Below are 21,739 nucleotides of genomic sequence, written 5' to 3' on the forward strand. Positions count from 1 at the left end.
GGAGAAGAGGACAGAATGAAATTTTAAACGATAAATTTCCCCCACCAAAAGAAAGCTATGGCATAGAGGGCACCAGACACCATGATAACACAAATGAAGACTTTCCATCATGTTAGCAACTGTAGCATTCCTGTTAACTCAATGTAATTTCTTTTGTGATTTCTTTCCCTTTTTTTTTTACATGACGTTTAACACATGTGGTTTTGTGCGCTCTTATTCAATTTAGATTTGCTCTTATGACTGAAATGTCCATGTTGAACGAAGCTATTTGAAATTTGTGTCATATTCGTGTTTATATTTAAGCTGTGTAAAAATAAAATAAATTCCCATGTATGGAAAACTTTTTGCTATCTTTCATTTATTCGTAAGTTAAATGTGCAGAAACATGACATAATTTATTGAGTGGAAAAAGGACTGGAGCAGCTAGAGATTCAAGAAAAAAACATAGTGGGAACACACACAAAAGTGTACAATAGTCAAACATTTGTACATGTTTTTTGTTTGTTATTCAAGCCTTCAATTAAACAAACGAAATCCCGCCTCTCATGCTATATTTGATGGCGGCCGATTATATGAAATGACGGATCCTCATTGCGGAAACACCTGCTTTCCCTGTATTCTTTTTATTTTTGTCAAGAAAACTAGTTTAAACAAATTCACGGTTGACCCATTGGATGATGTAAAGAAAAATACAGCCTTTACCGAAATTGAATAGGGCAACGCAATAAACATGCATATTGCTGCGTAAATAATATGAAATTTCAGTACCTGCTGGCATATATGTAAATATATGGTACATTTACTATTGTGTGTAGATATTTTAGGACAAACAGTGGTCGCGTGTTTTTCTGACTTCATGAAACAGGTACAAAGCCCCAAAACTCTTCAATTAGGGATTTGGTTTCGCTTTTTGTACAACTAAAAGGCCGAACGTTGCCCACTTGGTTCCAAAATACTTCCTACAAAGTGAGAGGTGAAAAGGTTCAGCAGGTTTTAATAGATAACCAAAAGAGAAAGCTGACCTGTGGGCGCTGGTCACTCACCCTGAGATACTCTACAGCCTGGAGGGCTAAGCGACAATAAGTGGAGGTTCCTAATTGTGTCAACAAAATTCAACCCAAAATCAGACACATAATTTACATTTAAAAAAAAAAAAATCTACAAACCAGAGTATACATGAATGTGTTCACCGAGCACAGTGGGAGAACTTCACGCTTCTTCGCAGGCTAGAATATTGTAAATCTGTTACTTATTGTTAAATTCTGCTATTTTCAGGGAATTAAATATTGCTAAAATATAAGAGTTAATATTGTTCTGAATTATTTCAACGGTCCTTTTCCGGCTTTAACATAACCAAACGTCTATAGAAGTTTAGTACGGTTTTACATCATGCACATACATGAAGCAGCAATTGGCGTTTTGTCAACAAACCATATATCATCTTGGAACATAAATCACGATCTCGCATTCCTTATGTTGTCCATACAGTGTGCGAACAGGAACTCATCTTTGGAAGACGTCTACTAAAAAGTCAGATCGCTTCTTAGGATGGAAAAAATACATCTGTGGTATCCAACGATAGGATTCACTGGAATTTAGCGGAATTTAACGATTTGTTTGAATTTTGTATATTTAATATTGTATAGCCTATTATGTATTCATAATGTAGCTTAGATAATGTTGCCACCAGAGCTTAATTTTTTCCATAATTATAATAATATTTTAAAGTACTACTAGAGTGGCCGTAGGGTTTCACATCATACAACTAAAATCTTATTATGTTCTTAAAATGTGTGTTATTATTAATTATTAACATATACATTATTATATGTTTTAATAATACGTTTGTATGTGTGTGTGTGTGTATATATATATATATATGTATATATTATATACACACACACACACACACACACACACATATATATATATATATATATATATATATATATATTATCCGAAATGATGTGACAGTTTACCTTTATATTAATATCTGCATTTCAAGTGCACATTATAGATTCTGGGCAATTTTTGTATGCGTAAAAGGGTCAATAACTACACTAAAGTTTATTAATATCACAATAAAACTAAAACGAAAATCCGTTTTATTGCCATTTAAAAAGAAATAAGTAGCGTTGAGCGCTCAACATATCTTCCAATCGTGCAATAAATTTCATTCCCAGTAGGTGACGCTGTCTGCTCACATGCAGCAAATCCCTGCAAAGGGAGGTACACGTTGACTCGAGTCTAACGACTCCCAGTCTCGTCATCATTTGTAACCATAGAGCATGAATTACCTCTTGAAGTCATCAGTGAGAATTTACGACTGGTCAACAAAAGCACGTGATTCTCAAACGCACCCCCACCCCCATATTTGGCCGCATACATAGCAAAAACGAAGTACAGTGCATTGCTATAATTCATTAATACATCATAAATCGTGAAGCACAGCGTTATAACGACCAAGATCTACAAATCAAGCCCTCTAAAACAACCTAAATGAGCTCTTACTTTGTAAACTCGTTCTCAGGGCGCTACCCAAATGGCCCTGACTATCAGTTACTAAATTATGGAACTAGCAGCAGCGCTATGAACGCCTCGTACAGGGACTCCGGCACCATGCATTCAGGCTCTTACGGCTACAACTACAATGGAATGGACCTAAGCGTCAATCGTTCAACCAGCACTGGCCACTTTGGGGCGGTTGGGGACAACTCCCGGGTCTTCCAGTCTCCAGCCCCGGAGACGCGATTCCGGCAGCCGTCAAGCTGCTCGCTCGCGTCTCCGGAGCCGCTGCCTTGTTCCAACAGCGAAAGCCTTGGACCCAAATGCTCTTCGCCCCCTTCCGACCAAAGCACCACCACTGCGGGTAATAATCTCAACAACAACACACATTTCACAGAAATCGACGAAGCCAGCGTTTCTTCTGAGACCGAGGACGCGTCTCACAGAGCGAACAACTCCGCACCTCGGACACAACAGAAGCAAGAGAGCACGGCAACCTCCACTACCTCGGCGACGTCCGATGGCCAAGCTCCCCAAATATTCCCTTGGATGAGGAAACTACATATTAGCCATGGTACACACGTATTATGTTTACGTCTCTTTGTTTGTTAGCAAATGTGTATTGTGTTCAGTTCTGATTTAAATTCAGTGTGGCGTCATAACAGTCTTTATTTTAGATTTCCGTGAAAGTGCCATAAATCTATCAAGTGTGGAGCCTCGCAAACTGTAGAGGAGAGAATGAGAGCGGGGTGGAAGAGAGGGCAGCGAGGCAGGAAGGTTTACAAGTTGTTGTTTCTGTGAAAAGTTCAGCTTTATGGTGTGTGGGAATGTGATTAGTTTAGTGTTGGAGAACCGCTAATAAAACGGAGAGAAATAACGGGGTGAAAATGCGATGATAGTGGGATGGATAAACAAGCAGCGGGGAAAAAGTGGTTATATAATAACTGCGAATATTTGAGGTTGTATTAAATATTGAGGTTGTAAGTAGCAAAACGAAACAAAAACAAACACCATGAGCCAAAAGTGAGGCGCTGTGCACTGTCCCATTTGGTGATTTCCCTGTACGCATTCAGTTGTAAATCGTGTCACTTATGTGTATCTATAACAAAAAGTTGTTGGAAACTGTTGTTGAAATGATGTGCAGGTCAATTTTCGCTAATCTTTATTCCCCTTTGCGTTTTGTCCACATTATTCAGATATGACTGGACCAGACGGCAAAAGGGCCCGAACTGCATATACCCGCTATCAGACGCTAGAGCTGGAAAAAGAGTTCCATTTCAATAGATACCTCACCCGAAGGAGGAGGATAGAGATAGCCCATGCTCTGTGCCTCTCAGAGCGTCAAATTAAGATTTGGTTCCAAAACCGGCGGATGAAATGGAAAAAGGACAATAAACTGAAGAGCATGAGTCTGGCTACCGCAGGCAGCGCTTTCCAGCCATAGTTGTATCCCAAGTCCTACTACGTGGTGTGCAAAAGAAAATTACGAGGAAAAATAGGTCTCAAAACATTACTTACAAAGTACTGTACATCGCGGCACCTTTTGGCATGTTATGGATGTTTTAGGCATTTTAAAATTCTACTGTGGTACTGCTATAATGAAGCGAAAATTAGTGTTCACATGTTGTTCTTTTTAATACTATGGTGACTATAATTTTGGCAAGTAAATAAAACTGAAGGGGAAAGAAGCTCTCAATATACCGCCTGTTGTTCTTGTTATGAATATTGTTTATGTGTAAAGTGCTATGTTAATGCTTTCTTGAGAGTTAGCATGTGAGCTCTTAAATGTTATAACTTATTTACCTATACGTGTATACCTTTTGAGTTTACAGCTTAGAAACGAACCTGCCCTTGTATGAAGTGAAGCTCTAGTTTAGTGGTGACTGCATTAAATTTAGCAGACGCCTCTGTATGTTTCATGGTCCTCTGTTTAATAATTGTCTAAATAATCACATTCGATTTGTCATGTGTTCAAACTCTTCTATTATTTTTGAGAGAGAAAAAAAAGGAAATGTGTAAATAGTCCTCACTAAATTCTTGTACCCGTTCATACGTGTGTATAGTTGTATTCCAAATATGTAATTGTATATTACTGGATCATGTTTATGTTCCAAAAAGGATGTACATATTGAACATTTTTATTGTGATCAGTTGGCTATTTGTAGAAGGCAGAATGAACGGCAAACGTGTGGAAAACGAAAAAAAAAAAAAAAAAAAAAAAAAAAATGTCATGTTGAACTGCCTGTTAGCATTTTGCCAAAAAGCTTTTTGTATTTGTTTGTAGTTTAACTTGGAGTAAAAAAAATAAAGTTCCTCATATTCAAATCTAACACATTTCTTGAAAGTTCTTCAATTTACGCACAATCAAGACAACTAATTCTTGGCAATGATTGACAGGTATAGATTACACATTCATAATATTAACTGAAACACAAATATCTGTACGGTCCTTTAAATGACTGAGAAACGTTTTGCTACGCCACAATGCAGATCCGTGAACTGTATATTGACAGTTCACACACAACTTGGACACTAATAGCAAAACGCTAAACCGCACTTACTATTAAGCGAAAACAGACATTAGGAGACATGTTCACCAAAACCTGGCGTATACAAAAGTTAAGACGTTTCTATAGCAGGCTAAAACTACATTTAAAACACACATTTTCCAGAATGTTTATATAATTTACAAACGCTAGCTTACCCCTATATTTCGGTGTCCTAGTAAACAAGCACTGAGCCTTTAAACTTACCATGCGTGCCAAACTCTTCTCTACCTCTAAGTTTTGAGAGCCGGTTGGAGGTCTCCGCAGTGTACCAACGGCCACTTGCCTTTTGTAATTTTGCTTTTCCCTTTGCCCAAACTATACAAAAAGTAGCTATGACATTTACATGTCAAACGGATGAGCGTTTTATCTTGAAGTTAGATCGTAAAAATCGCCCAGGCCACAGATAGATACCCCTTACTGGCTCTCAAAAGTCACGTGGGGTCCATAAAGTTAGTTTTATGGTTTTGGGGAGTTGACAATGTACTATATATTTCACATTCTAGAATGCAAGTGACGGTTTAACTGCTTCGAGGGGATTCTAAAGGGTCAGTTGTGAGAGGAAGAGCGTACCAGTAGGCCACTACAGTGCCAGTGTCTAGTCAGTGCAATGTCTCTCCGGTTTTGCTCATTTGGAGGCGGAAATATGGATAGTGGACCGTGCACATTCAAAGTAAGTTCAATTTAAGGCTGCATTGGCCGGTGATTTGATCTAGGAATATGTGGGAAGGGAAGGGAAGGGAAGGGATAGGAAGGGAAGGGAAGGGAAGGGAAGGGAAGGGAAGGAGGGGTATGTCTCAAGTATAAGTGTCAATCATGTTGTTTCTCTGACGGCAAGAAGAAATTAGATCTGTGATATGAGTTGGGTGTCATGTATACCAGTATATTACTAATAGAATTAGCATAATTAACTTGGTTGTAATAGCAATGGTCATTTTTAAATATACTATAATAAATACACTATGTTTACATATATATTTAAATAGTGGATACGTTTTAATGATCTTTTTTCCTTGTAATGTTTTTTTTTTCCGTAAAGTCTTGACTTGTGATCATTTTCTTTAGTTTGCAACTGCCCATTGCAGTTCATAATAAACCATATTTATTAAATAGGTGAAAACAAATCACTGGATCTTTCTCTCTTACTGACACACACACACACACACACACACACACACACACACACACACACACACACACACACACACACACACACACACACACACACACACACACACACACACACACACACACACACACACACACACACACACACAACAATATGACAATATGCCTCCCTAAGGTTCTACAAGTAAAGCTTTGTTCCTTCCCCGCCCCTGTATTTTTCAGGGAGGAAGCGTGTAAGGAACACATAGTTGATTAACTGGAGCAAAGTATTTGGTTGGTATAATTATACTTTTTGAATAACTATTTTAGATTTTTCTTTTAAGAGCTTTTTTGTCACCTCAGGTCATCTCGAGTTCAACCCAAGAATACAGTTTAAGTCTGTATATCATTATATTACACTCAAGGCAGCGCGAATGACATTTTTACTATTTTGTTTTTTATATCTATAGAAACAGGGAAACCAAGAATATGCTTTTTCTATTAATTGTTGTCTTGTAAATCCTACCAAAGTTTTCCGTGACTACAGAGCGTGTAACCTTTATGGGATTAAAAAGATAACGAAAACCTCAGTATAGTTAACACTTTATGGTTTTAAAACGAGCTCCACATATTATCCGACAACAGTTAACTAAAAAAATTGAATCATCTAAATTATTCAATGGATAATAACACTAGCATTTTTTTTTTTAACTAGCCTACTAAAATAGCCATAAACATTTAAAATGCATATAATTTCATTACAAACGGCACTGAAAAAATATGTATCCTATGTAAATGCAATACCGTATGTTGGACACACTGACTTTTGACGATTTGCCAGATCTTAACCTTTACTGGAAAACACATTGTAAATTATACAAAAAGCAAAAACTTTTGCTTATTTTGCTTATCAAATACGTGTTTGCTTCTTTCCGGCTCCTCTGCATTAAACATCACCATTACCTCCAAAATAATAAATGTTAAGCTTTCAGGGTGTTTTACAGCCTACTTTCAATGAGTGTTACAGATTTTATAGCCCTCCATTTGGCATTTCTGTGTGTGAGAAAGAGAGAGAAGGAGGGAGAGAGAGAGCGCGCGCACACACACAAGATAGAGTAAAGGAGTGTGTGTGTGTGTGTGTGTCCGAGCAACGGAGTAAGGAAGTTTCAGGCCGTAAACAGGAAGGCGAAATTGTGGTCGTGAGCATGAGTCGAGGGCTACCGTTTAATTTTTCATTAGCTTCCTTTTTAATGATATGAGTGGGGAGGGCTCCGGCCTGCAAGCAAAAATGCGCGCATTCCTCTAAAGTCACTTAAAAAGACAAGCGTCTATACAACCACAATCGAGGTCAACCACAATAATAAAGTCCATACTTATAGCATACAATGCAAATATAAGACAATGCAAAAAGAGGAATAGCAATATCCCTTGAGTGTTTATATGTGATGTGAGTCACTAAGGCGACTGGGCGTTAATTCTAGGTGTGTTTGTGCGTCAGAGAAATATTTGAAGGGTGTGTGTGATAGGTTTTGACACAAACGCAGGGGATCAAAGACTAGAGTCTATAAATGTGGTATTAAAGGTTAGCCCAAAGACATATACGACTATTTGGAATTACAATATTTTTATTGATGCAACGAGGCTCAGATCACTTATTTAGCAGGAAATTTAACTTTCAATTTCAAGTTTCCAGCATTCTGTGTCCATTGAGCATCTGGTTCTAAAAATCAATTTCTATGATTTCTATAAGCCCTCTACCACGCAGACGCAGCAATTTCGAACGTTTAAATAGCAATTTTAAGACTAATGCATTTTGCATATTGATAGGGCAATCTGCGAGCATTTCTCATCCATAATGCATAGGGACGGGATCATCCAGGGGTCAGCAGACGGGCACTGCTGCGAGGGCGCAAGCGCGAAACAATACAACGAGTGCATAAAGCGAAATTATGCGATGCTTGTCCAAAAAAATAGGTTCTTGATTGAGAATGTTTTATGCAATTGTATTTTAACATCTGTATTCAATATCTGACGAGCAAGCCAATACAACAAACAAAACATTTAAACAACAGACAAACAAACATTTAAAGTGTCTCTGTTTTCTGTGTTATTGGGCTCTTTGGCACTTTGATATGAGAACAGGAAGAACAAGGGTGATCAAGACTGGCAAATGATACAAGCAGGATTTGAACTCGCGTCGCCCGCACGCCATGTCTGGGCTAACCACTAAACTACGGCTTGATTATATGACCCGGTTTAAGACGTTTTAAAAATGGCCTGAATTAGATAATAGAAAAACCCTGATTAAATATTAGCTACAAATTCTTCTATTTTTTTTCGAATGTTTAATAATATAGTTGGCTATATAAAGTGTTAGTATAAATATAAATAGACCTAAAGTGTTAATTTAGACAACGCAAACAATTATTAGACTTAGAGTAAGAGATAAGACTAAAAATAAAACTTATTTTGTTCAAATGTGCGGACATGTACGTTTACATACACTGTAAAAACGAACTTTTTGGTATAGTAATATATATTAAATTAACCTTCATAATTTTTACTTCATAAAATTAAAATTCAATGAGAACTAGAATTTCCTAAGTAAAATTTTAAATATCTACGCATTTAATTCATGTAATAAATTAACTGGTTGTAAAGAGTAAATCTTATTATATATTTGCTTGTAATATTTAAACGTTTTATAGTCACTTCACATAAACATAGTAATTTTAAGTACATTTTAATCGAAAAGTATAGCACGTTTGAATCCGCACATGCGTGTTTGGACAAGACAATCTAACTGCGCACTTTGGATCAGAAACGAATTGGCGAGCTGCTGCGTGGCTGCTTTTTGTCGTGTTTGAGGTAAGTTTGTCTTTCTGTTTTACATTTAATAAAACATGGGTCTGTGTGGATTTGATTGATTATTCTTGTTTATTTGACTCAATAAACATTAATGCTCATCTTATAACATGACCTCATATTAGTGTAACGCGCGTGGGTTATCCATAGAACATTATAACCCTTATTCACTTCCTATATTAGTTATATTTAATCGGAACAGTTTTCAATAGTTTTATAGATTCACAAAGCACTGTTTTTCGTGTAAAAATTTCAAACTGATTGGAAATTATTAGAAAATCTTCACCGTTGTAACTGCTAGCTAGCTAAAATTAGGCCTTAATATTAACGTAATTAACGTAAATCGCTTTCCTGCTGATGTTATACTGTTGACTATGGAAAAGTTTGAATGTTCTTACTGAATATTGCTCAGGAATGTCTACACATAAAGCTAAATTTTTTTTTCAATCGCACTAAATCGTGCATAAATGAGGTCTCAAAATAAGCAGGGCTGCGTTTCTAAAAGCATCCTGCGCTAAGTTGATCGTAGAGATCGTTAGAGGCAATCATGGGCCTACGCGGGAGACAAGGTAACGTTAATGAAATATACTTTTTTATAAAATGTAAATTCGTTCCCCTAACTTTTGCAGAGACGCTGAAAACCTGGAATAAAAAGCAGACATGTTTTGTCTGATGAAACGTTAAGACAATAATAACGATTAAGAAAATATATGGTTTGTGTGTTTTTCAAGCAATCTCGCGGTATTTTTAAAACACTAAAGTAGGCCTAACGTGACATGTTCGCAAGACCCGCCGTACTTGTCGCTATCCGATTGTTAAGTCTGACGTCACGCGTGACGTTTTGGGTCCCAAGCGGTCCAGAAATAACAACGGTGGAACCTGTAAATTTATTTACGATCACGTCCTTCTTAGTGAGGCACCCTTGGCGGTCAAAAAGGGTTTAAATTCCTTTAACACCAACAGAGTGGTTAGTGTAGCTCATCACTCAGGTGGCATAATTAAGGGTAGAGTCCTCAATGAAAAAGAAGATTTACGAGGTTGAAGTGAGTTAGCTCGGGACACGAGACACAGCACTGCGGCATTGTAAAAACACTCAATAATAACCAAAACACCAGCGAAAGCGGTAGGTAGGTAGAGAGGACCTGGACTTTGGACCCGGAAAGAGTATTGGTTACGTCACGACTTAACAACCGAATGTCCGACAAGCTACGCCGTTCTCACGCCCCACCATGCACGCAGTTAAAAATACATCGCGGAGCAGAGAGGAGACTGACAACACGCTGACAGACAGGACAGACCAGGTTACTTTTCGGTTACGTTTGATATTAAACATATTAAACAAAGTCTCACCTTTCAAATTTGGTCATTTTTTTAAAAGAAATTTAAACAATACATATCGTTTTGTGGCTCTTTAATGTGTCGTGACAGATCGCTGTATCAGTTAAAGCTGCTCGTGAACTGATCATCTCTTCCTTCTAGTTAATTTATAGCCTCAAATAAACATGAACAAACATAAGAAGGAATGTTGTTTTAACCACGGAAAGGCGTCAGTACACTCCGTTTTTCAAGTTCAAATCCTCCCATGTTAATCTATACTAACTCTCCTGACTGCTTTGTCGGACAAAATGGCGGATGGCGAAGTATGATTGGTCAGATCCGGTCAGATCACCTGTCAATCAAGTTCCCTGCGAAGGGTCAATTGACAGCCTTTATTACAGTAAAGAAACTCTAAAATATATTTTCTGCCTTATTCAGTTTTTTTATTTTATTTTATTTAAAAAAAAATTGTTTTATATTGTATAAAATCAATGATGACTCAATGTACAAATGTTTGCAGTACATAAAACAATCAACCAATTTTCATAAGGAAAAAAATATAGAATACAAATTAGAGGTTGTTGTTAAGCAGTGCATCTGATTTCTTAGCCTTATAAAAAAAATATTTAAAAAAAGATGACTATGTGGCAATGGTTCTACGATCTACTTAGGTATTTGATCCTTTTGGGAAAAGGTCTGTGTGATGAATGAATTTACCACAATAAATAACACTGGTGCAACATAGTTTGCGTGTGTGGTGACAGCTGATTATGGAGCTCCAAACTATTTCATGAATTTTTTTTAAATAAATAGGCCTAACTCTTGTAATGTATGTTTCATTCATACTGTAGAACGTGAGAAGATGTAACTTTTATATCATTGATCAATGTTTTAATATCACAAATTGTATCTGTTTATTTACAGGGGGACCTTACCTAACACTAGGACGAGCCAAGACAGTGGACAGATTCATGTTTTTCAACACTGGTGTCATCAAGGAAAAAAGAGTAGGCTTTCAATGATATGAGTTGGCCATGCAAAAAATGCAGATTTAGAACTTCAAACCGTTTACAGCTCTTAAAGCATTATAGATTGATACATCTACAGGCCGGACAAGGCCGGTCACTACCCTGCTTGTACTCAGATTGTCCTTGTTCATTTACAGGTTGGGGTGCACTTCGCACACATTTGTCTAGAGAACATTCTCAAACTGAACAGTTAGGGCAAGTTGTTTCATTTACATGTCTTGTATGTAATTCATGTCATTTTCACTCAGAGAGGCAATATTTTGAACACCTTGGAGTTCATCTGAAAAAGCACGAAACTGTTCAATGCGTTTTTAATGACTGTGATTACAGTAGTAATATATATTCAACTTTTGCTTCACATAGAAGTAGGAAGCACAATCCCCACTGCCTTGAAGATTTTAAACATAGTGTTTTACAGACGTATACAAGTCAGGCAACAGAAGATAGTAGTCCGTTGATTGATGACAGTGAAGTTACTTCTGATGAAACACTTGTCACAGAGAGTCAAGATTTAGTTCAAGTCATTGTTGATCATCTTTGTTCTTTATTACTCAAATTGGACTGCATCTTTAATGTGCCTAGTAGATGTATCGATGACATTGTGGATGAGCTTCAATTTATCACTTGTTCAGCATCTGCACCTGTTATCAGAAACATTGTTCATAACACATTAAAAACCCATAACTGCTCTGTTGAAGAATTGGTAATCACAGATTTGGTAAATAGCATTTGCCAGTTAAATCCTCTTAGTGCAGCCTTGAGTGAAGAGGGTCCTCTTAGCACAGCACACAAGAGAAATAAGTACACAAAAGAGCATTTCTCTGTTGTTGAACCGTTGGAGTATATTCTTTGTGCAAAAGAGGGATGTACATTCCAATATGTACCAATTTTGCAATCCTTGTCAGAAATTCTTAACAATAGTGATATTCAGGAGAAGGTTTTGAAGAGTGCAAGGCACTGTGGTTCTTCATGTCAGTATAGTAGTTTTCGTGATGGTTCCCACTTCAAGAATAACACATTTCTATCTGGAGAGGAGTTAAGACTTTCACTTCTACTCTACTGTGATGACTTTGAAATATGTAATCCTTTAGGGACCTCTCGCAAGAAGCACAAAGTAACAGGCGTCTACTGGGTGTTGGCTGATATTCCATCCGAATTAAGGTCTACACTATCATCAATTTACTTGGCTGTTTTGTGCAAGACAGTTGATGTTCAGAAATTTGGCTACCCCAGAGTGCTTGAGCCCTTATTAAAGGATTTGAAAACCTTTGAAGAGGATGGCATTTTTGTGCCCTGTTTGGGAAAAATCATAAAAGGCACAGTATTTTCTGTGATTGCAGATAACCTGGGGGCTCACTCAGTCGGTGGGTTTGTTGAAAGTTTCAATAGTTCCTACGTTTGCAGATTTTGTGTTGGAGAGCGGTCCCAATTTCAGGAAATTGAAGTGAGGTCAGGAGCATTCCCTGGTAGAACAAAAGAGCAACACCAGTTGGATGTTGAAGCAGCATTGGCTAGTGACACCCATAGCCATGGAGTTAAAAGGCATTGTGCAATTACTCAAAGATTGAATCATTTTCATGTGACAACAGGTTACCCACCTGATGTACTGCACGATTTACTTGAGGGTATTGTACCTGTAGAATTGGCATTGTGTTTAGATATCTTGATAAAGAAGAGGCATTTCTCTCTTGAAGAGCTAAACAGAATCATCAAGCATTTCCCATATAAGTGGAAAGATAGGACAAATTGTCCCCAAAGGATACCACCAACCTTTGTCTCTCGTAGAACCATTGGTGGTAATGCACATGAAAATTGGTGCTTACTGAGACTACTTCCACTTATGATTGGTACCAAAGTACCGGAAGAGGAGCAAGCATGGAAGTTGTTGATGTCCCTCAAAGCTGTTGTTGAGTTGGTTATGTCACCTAACCATACAGATGAAAGCATTGGTTACCTTGATAGCCTGATTGCTGAGCACAGACATAGATTTCATGGTATTTTTCCAGAACGGAAGTTTATTCCAAAACACCATTTTGTAGAGCATTACCCTCAGCTCATTAAAGAATTTGGCCCACTAGTGTCCTTATGGACAATGAGGTTTGAAGCTAAGCACAGCTTCTTTAAGAAGGTAGTGAGACAAACTGGCTGTTTCCGTAACATTTTGAAGTCTATGGCCAAGAAACACCAGTCCATGATTGCATACCATCTCCGTGGTTCAGAGATAAAAAAACCTGCTGTCTCTGTGTCAAAGTTGTCAAGAGTTCCTTTAGAGGTGGTAAATGAGAACATACGTGATTTTTGACTGGCACAGTCAAAGTCATTGCGCAGTCACAACTCCCTGACACATACCCATTGGCTTCCTATGCATTGGAAGGCAATCGAATGGTTTCTCTGAAACACTACATCTGTTTGTCAAACTAGGTAAAGTACAACTTCAAATAATTAGAAACCAACTTGTGTTGCGTGACGTCAGGAATCATTATTGCTTTTATTCCATATTTAAACTTGTCAAATGTTTATTAATGTATACTTTATAGCATGCCTTAAAGGGATAGTTCACTTTGAAATACATTTTTGGTATGTTTTAGCTTACCTCAAGGGCATCCAAGATGTAGGTGTCTTTGTTTCCGCAGTAGTTTCAATTTTGATATTTTTAGGTCAAACCGTTCTTGTCTGTCAGTCATATAATGCAGGTCTATGGTCATTATCTCAAAGAGCATGCACAGAGTCCAAATTAAAACAATTCCCCGTCGTCCAAATTAAACAATTCCCCATCGTAAGTACACATTGATGGCCTAAGACACGAAACGAGCGGTTTGTGTGAGAAAACGAACAGTATTTATATCGTTTTTACCTCTTATACGCAGCCATGTCGAAGTGATCTGATCTGACGTGTACGCAGACTGGTGCATAGATATATACACTAGATGTCGCCTTAAAGACATTTGTTCCAATGAACTGCCGTAGACAAGGCGACATCTAGTGTATATATCTATGCACCAGTCTGCGTACACGTCAGATCAGATCACTTGGACATGGCTGTGTATAAGAGGTAAAAACGATATAAATACTGTTCGTTTTCTCACACAAACCGCTCGTTTCGTGACTTAGGCCATCAATGTGTACTTACGATGGGGAATTGTTTAATTTGGACGACGGGGAATTGTTTTAATTTGGACTCTGTGCATGCTCTTTGAGACAGTGACCATCGACCTGCATTATATGACTGACAGACAAGAACGGTTTGACCTAAAAATATCAATTGAAACTACTGCAGAAAAAGAGACACCTACATCTTGGATGCCCTTGAGGTAAGCTAAAACATACCAAAAAATAATTTCAAAGTGAACTATCCCTTTAATTAATATACATGCACCTTGTATTGTAATACTATTTTCTTTTCTTTTTTTCTTTTTTTTAAATAGTATTTTATCTTGTCTTATTGAGACGTTGTCTTTTGTTTCTCTTGAAGTTGTGCTTACCCAAGGCGGTGATGATGTCTTCCCCCACTCAACTACGCGTTTTCATTGAAGAGACCAAAGTTCACAAGTTAACCCTTCCAGATGGAATCCCTAGCACTGTAGATGAACTTTTGGCAGCTGCACAGGATCATTTTCAACTCCAAGGGAGTTTTACTGTTATGTACATGGACAAAGATTTTGATAACGAATTCTTCACCTTGACATCAACAGATGTGGTTAAGGATAAAGACACAATCAAACTAGTTAAGATGGAACCTTCTATTGTTCTCACATTTAGTCCGATCGTTGAGGCTGCTGCTTCCTCCTTTCCACTGCCAATGGATCAGTCTTTCCAGGATGAGAGTTCCCCACTTAGTTCATCTGACACCATCATTTTACCAAAGCCCCCAGAGCATCGATCACAATCTTGGCCAACTAATTTTGTGATACCCACCTTTTCATATAATGTTGAAATGGCCCTTCACGAAGGAAACATGGCTAATAAAACGGATGGCACACTCCTTCTGAATCCAAGCATAACGTCTGACATACTTGAGAAAGTTGCGGAAGCAATATTCCACTACACTGCCTATCCTACTGGTCTTCAAATTCAGGCAGTTATAGAAGCTCTGATAAAGATGCATCCATGCCTAAGAGAGCCTGAAACATCATTTTCAGGCATGTACGGGTGGCAGCAACGTCTTAAATACAAGATGGCTAATTACCGCTCTAAACTGAGAAAGCGTAAAGTATCTCTTCCTGAACTTGATATCAACTCCTTGAAAAACAAGTCCCCTGGTGAAAAAAATCCTGCCAAAAACTGTAAAAGACCGAAGAGAGCAGAGGTGAACTATCTCCCTCCACATCCTAGTGGAGAAAGTATAGACAGTCTGGAAATGGAAAGACAGGTGCTTCTTAATGAAGTACTGAAGAAAAACAACACCAAGGTGATTCAAGAAAAAATGGCCAAAACATTCTCCTGTCGAAGGCTTGAGGTTGTGAGTGGCAGTCCAGCTGCTGAGCATTTCAAAGAAAGATGGCCTGCTCTATTTTGTGAAGCTGAGGTAGGTGAATCTATAAGCCCTTAAAAATGTTACCAACTCCTCCGGGAAGTAACAGTAATTTGATGTAATAATAATATTGACTACAGATTTAGCACATGAACAAAAAATAAACTTGAAATGTACTTAACTCAAAGTTAAAATTGAAATGCCAAATTAGTGTTTCTCTTTTGGACTCTTCAGTCCTTGTACAGAATGAACCCTTGCTCCCTGCATCAGTCTATTTAACCAAATTTCTGCTGTTGTACTCTTGAATCATTTTGTCACATTAGATCAAGGAGGAATTCAGGAGAATCACTACAATTTCCCTGGAGCAGAGATTCATGTTCAGACTTGACCAATGCACACCAAAACTTATTGCCCTGATGAAGGCCAAGGGAGGTGTTGTGGGGACCAAACTGAGGCCATTTCTAGACAAACTGAGTCAGGTGTGTTTGATCAAAATTGTGCTTGTTCACATTTTTGGAAATAAGATATACTTAATGTATTTCTCATATGCATGCACATGTTGTGTTTATTTATATAGCTTTTTATACAATATAGATTGCTTTAAATCAGCTTTACTGTATTAAACAGTAAAAATAGTGCTAGTGTCAAAAGTTCTGCGATTTCAATGATTAGAATTTTAGTCTTAAATTACAACTTAAATTTCAAATATAAAGAATCTGTACTGAAGATAATACAGTGTCAGCGACAGTTCTGCTTTGGTCAAAATGCAAGGTAGACAGGAACAGGAAGTAGAGTCACCTTGCTCTAAGTACTCAAATCAGTGTTCCTTGCGAATGAATGCTTTTGTGTTCTCACTTGATTTCATTGAGTTCATTGTGTATGAATAAAAGGTTGTGTAATGATACAATATAAATCTGTTCACAGACACAAAGCATTGAGATGAGACGTGAATCAGTTATCCGCAGCCTCATTCTATACCTTGGCGAGAAAGATGATGATCTTTTTGAAGATTGCCTGGTAAAGCATATTTTTATTTTAAATTATAGTTTGTTTTTACTGTTTAAAGTGCAAGTTAACCTTAAAGTGAGAGAGGGAAGGTAGACGAAGGGATGGACATGTTCTGCTCAGTGATGGCCTAAAGGGAACCTTGTAAAAGTCAAAAATTCGTTTCTACATCTTCTGAAAGAATAAATTAAATGTGTATGTGACAATTATTCTAATTAAATACCAAAAACAATATTTAAAGGGATAGTTCAACCAAAATTAAAAATGGTCATTTACTCACCCTCAAGTTATTCCAAACCTGTATGAGTTTCTTTGCTCTGTTCTTTGAACCTCCAAAAGGAAATATTTTGAAGAAAATGGGTTATCAAACAGTTGACTGTAGCCATTGGAAATCTACTATGGAAGTCAATGGCTACCTTCAACTATTTGATACCAACATTCTTTTAAAATATCTTCGTTTGTGTTCAACAGAAATACGTGAAAGTAAGAGGCCAGTAGAGCTGCACGATTAATTGTTAAAAGATCGCGATCTCGATTCAACCCCCCACGCGATCTTAATCCTGCATCTCTACGATTCTGCCAATGATATTCAACGAGATAACGCGCTAGGGGTGGAATGGATCGCACAAGATTCGGTTCGGCACGCATGTGATTCACGGATTAACTGCTCAATTTAAACATCATAGTGTGAAAGTTCATAATTTGGACGTGTATTGACATGCCAATTTACACATTCAAACAATTTTAATCGCGGAAGACGAGCCGAAAACCGGGACTCGCGCGTTATCTTTGCGCACAGCCACACACACTCGAAGCGCAGCGAGAGAGAGGGAGAGGCAGAGTTTCCGCTAGAAAAAAATGGTGCCGGTCAAAAGTGACCGGCAGTGGTTTCGTTTTCCGGACATTTTGATGATATGCTGGTCAAATATCACCTCTTAATTAGTCAAGTTGAGGAAACCTGGAGGCAGGCTATGTAACTTAAAAAATGACATAATCAGGCCGTATTGAATGCGACATGTTTATTAGCCTAACGTTCAAATAGACGGAAAAAAGCATGAACGTCCGATTGGCGTCAATCAACGCCAATTGTTTTTACTATGGTTTCACATTCATAGTTTAACAAACCAATCCCCCTTCCCCACATAAAATATTTGAATAGCCTATTGTTTTTACTCAAGCGAACTTAATTATACACTCTCAGTATGTCTCATTTAGCTGCAGACATTCTCAAATTATTCGACCCTCTTCTGAATCCGTTGCATCGTCTTGCCTTTTCGCAGTGCGAACAGAATTTTTTTTCGTTACCATCAACTACCTCACATCTTAGCCATGGGAACTTGTCACTCCATTCCGACCGATACGCCCTACACTTTGGCTTTTTCTCCGGTGGTGGTGGAGCTGTCTGGACATCTGAGGCTTTTATTAACTCCTGATTCACCATCGTCCGTCGCGTCTGGCCTCTGAAAAAAGCTTTTAAGACTAGTCTGCCTGGGCCTGGCCATATGAAACGTCTCACTCATTCGTTCGTTGTTTAACTGATACTGTGCGTTCACACCGGACGCGAATAGCGCGTCAAATTCGCGCCTGCCGCGTTTATATGCTTGACCACGTTGTGTCCATTCGCGCGTCAAGAGCGAAATTGACGCACGTAAAAACAAAAGTTTGAAGCGAAATTTACGCACGTCACACGCGAGGTCTATATTACAGTCGTTTTAGGCATGCGCTTTATTTGAAATGCAGCATGCGATGTTGTTTAATAACTTTCAAACGGTAGAGCCTGTTCCTTTATAACATAGCCAAATGTCGGTGTATTTTTGCTTTATACATTTTAGGCTGATTCTCAAATTCAGATTGTGTTAGGGGGGCGGGATTATTAGGCAATTTTAATCGGACAATTTGACCGGAGAGATTTTGTTGGCAATTACCGGACAACGGAAACCCTGGGGAGAGGCGCGTTTCAGACAGCGCTCGAATGCAGAATTGATTCCTCTTTCGCGTTTCCTTGCCCTTGAACGGACACACAAACACAAAATTGTTGTCTCGACAAGTATTCTCTCGTTTATGTCATGTGCACAGCTGAGAAAGAAACTGATATTTGTCAGTTTTTTTGGTCCGTGCAGTCGGTCTTAATCTAGAATCCATTCAGCCGATCTCCGGGTCTGGCGGTACCACTTTTAGCATAGCTTAGCATAGATCATTGATTCTGACGAGTCCAGTAGCATTTCTTTCAAAATGACCAAAGAGTTTCAAAAAATTTTCCTATTTAAAACTTGACTCTTCTGTAGTTAAACCGTGTACTAAGATCGACGGAAAATGAAAAGTTGCGATTTTCTAAGCCTATATGGCTAGGAACTATACTCTCATTCCTGCGTAATAATCAAGAAACTTTGCTGCCGTACCATGAGTCCAGCAGGCGTAATGATATGACGCAGCGCCTGAAAATAGTCCCCAGCTCGGTAACTTCCAGCGTGACCGGGACTAAGTTTGTCTAACCTATTAGACCTATTTTCAGGCGCTGCGTCATATCATTACGCCTGCTGGAGCCATGGTACGGCAGCAAAGTTTCTTGATTATTACGCAGGAATGAGAATGATCTATGCTAAAAGTGGTACCGCCAGACCCGGAGATCGGCTGAATGGATTCTAAAACGGTAAAACTACACTGTTTGACTCTGGGGGAGTTGTAAAATGAGCATATTTCCGAAAAAAGTGGAGTATCCCTTTAAAGTGATAGCACACACTTAATATTATATATATATATATATATATATATATATACACTGTTTTCTGTGTCATTGATATAAATAAAACAATAAAATACAGCTTTAACAAAGATTAAACTATATTTAATTTATACAGTGACAAATAGTGTTATTTTACATTTAGGCTTAATTATTAATTTCTGTACCTGAATATACTGTTAGACTTTCAAATAACTTTATTTAGTGTTTGTTCATTCTGTTGTGATAATGAAGTCACTTTAAATAATTTCAGCAATTCTATTTTTGTTTCTCAAAAGACTTATATTTTTTCTTCTAAATTGTATGCAGGAGGACAGCTGCAGTGACATCACTCAGCACATCATTAAAATACTGGTCGTCCATGGTGCTGATGGAGAAGATCCAATTAATGTATCCATCCTTCTTGAAGGGAAGGAAATGCTGCCAGGATGCGGCAATACTGCAAAGGCATGCATGCTGCTTATGGGCCTGATTTATGCCCTAAACTTGGAATACCCCCGAGCACTGCGATACACGTTTGAGGTGTTACAAAAAATTCTGTTAGAGCTTGATGGAATTAAACTCTCACCAAAAGTTCAAAGATTGAAGATGAAGTTGTATTAAATGTTATGGCATGATAGAACTGTTTAAACATTCAGCTGTTGATGATATTTTAATACATTAAGGTTTTAATGGTATTTCTTAAAAGTGCACTATTTCAGAGTGCTACGTTGAATGTTTCGCATGAATTGAAAAAAAAAAAAAAAAGTGTTATGTTTAAAACAAGGGTTACAGTATAATTCTGAAGTTTTACTGAATGCACCTGTGTCAAGAGATGACTGTGAATGTCCATTTTTGGATGAAGAAAATTTTTTGATGACTGAAAAAATAAACTGTTAAATTGTATTTTAGTTGTGTGATTTGTGAAAAATATTGAGAAAATGATTATTTATGTTCATAATTATTTATAAAAAAGAAATTAGCAATGTTTACATAATTAATTATATATAGTAAATGAAAATCTCAACAAAAAAAACTTAAATAAAATCTACTTATTTTACTTCATTAAATGGTAAGATTTACTTTATAATTTCATAAAAGCAAGCTTCCTAATTATAAAACAATAAATAAACTTTACTTAATTACTTTAAATAAATATAGCTTCTAAATTAAATGTAAATAGGTAAATTTACTTAATTTCTTCATGAGCGTTACGTTCAATACTAAGTAGATTTTACTTGATAATGACACGTGAGTTGTACTTGATATTATAGCAGTAAAATTTACTTAAAATATACTTGTGCAAATTGTTACGAGGATTTTATTAAGTAAATCTTACAAGTAGTTTTTTTCAGTGTATAGGCTACATAACTCATACATAACTCACATAATAAAATAAAAAAATGGCTTAACGAATAACAAATTTATAAATAGCCTATCTTGTTTAATATAGCCTATACGTGTTAATCTATAATAGCCTACATTAATCTTATAAACATCAAATCGTAAAAGAATTTAGATTTAAAAACATTATTAAAAAACACAATGTAAAACACAACATTTATGGCAAATTAAGTCAAATTATTTATTTTATATTACTATTTATTTTATTCAAATTATATAGCGAATATATAATTGCGTGTCTTATTTGTGTGTTATTCTATAGATTTTTTTTTTTTTTTTTTTATCAATAAAAATAGGCTACATATATTTTCTCCCCCTGACGTTATGCTTGAGTTGGATTTTTCTCAGATGTAGCTCTCCTTTGTCGCCAGCAGAGCCCGCTTCAGACCAAGATCACGATGGTTGAGGATGCTGGTGTCTGCTTGTCGCCCTGTTCTAACAACTAAAGGGTTTGGAAACGTCTCGTAATACGCATTTTACATGATAATAGAATACTATCGTAAATTCCACCGACAACGTTTCGTAGTTTTTTTTCGTGATCGGAATAATGACCATTTATAGTGCTTTTCGGATTCAGCATTTTGCCTGTAGAACCTTACATTGTGAGCCAGCCTAGTTCAAAGCTTTTGTCGTACCAGAAAGCATAAAGCTATGGCTTAGCCACAGGAGAGGCTCGTTCTCCCTTCTCTCTCTCTGTCTACGTTTAATCCAGAAGAGCGAGTGAAGGTGAACGTAGTCTCGTTAGAAATGGCGCGAGATTTGGTGGGGTCAA

At 37.4% G+C, this 21,739-nt stretch overlaps 2 protein-coding genes across 2 annotated transcripts in view; both read left to right on the forward strand.

The window, feature by feature from the left end:
* Positions 1–2,012: 2,012 nt before the first annotated feature.
* On the forward strand, positions 2,013–4,835 carry LOC309495816 (homeobox protein Hox-B5a). The gene is made up of 2 exons (XM_082165690.1): positions 2,013–3,079; positions 3,702–4,835. Exons 1-2 carry the CDS (start codon positions 2,500–2,502, stop codon positions 3,947–3,949), a joined length of 828 nt encoding a protein of 275 aa, XP_082021816.1. The 5' UTR covers positions 2,013–2,499; the 3' UTR covers positions 3,950–4,835.
* A 154-nt stretch (positions 4,836–4,989) lies between these two features.
* Positions 4,990–21,739, forward strand: part of hoxb3a (homeobox B3a) — a 51,227-nt gene continuing 34,477 nt past the window's right edge. The window contains exon 1 of the mRNA XM_082165466.1: positions 4,990–5,724. The gene's annotated coding sequence lies outside the window, so the exon portion shown is untranslated. The remainder of the gene's footprint in view (positions 5,725–21,739) is intronic.

The sequence above is a fragment of the Leuciscus leuciscus genome, assembly GCF_965113295.1.
Source record: "Leuciscus leuciscus genome assembly, chromosome: 1".
NCBI lineage: Eukaryota > Metazoa > Chordata > Actinopteri > Cypriniformes > Leuciscidae > Leuciscus > Leuciscus leuciscus.

Bases quoted from the DNA above. Each gene is read 5' to 3' on its own strand.
- LOC309495816 (XM_082165690.1), top strand. From the start codon at position 2,500: ATGAGCTCTTACTTTGTAAACTCGTTCTCAGGGCGCTACCCAAATGGC. The intron at 3,080-3,701 runs GTACACACGTAT...CACATTATTCAG, and splicing joins GAAACTACATATTAGCCATG to ATATGACTGGACCAGACGGC.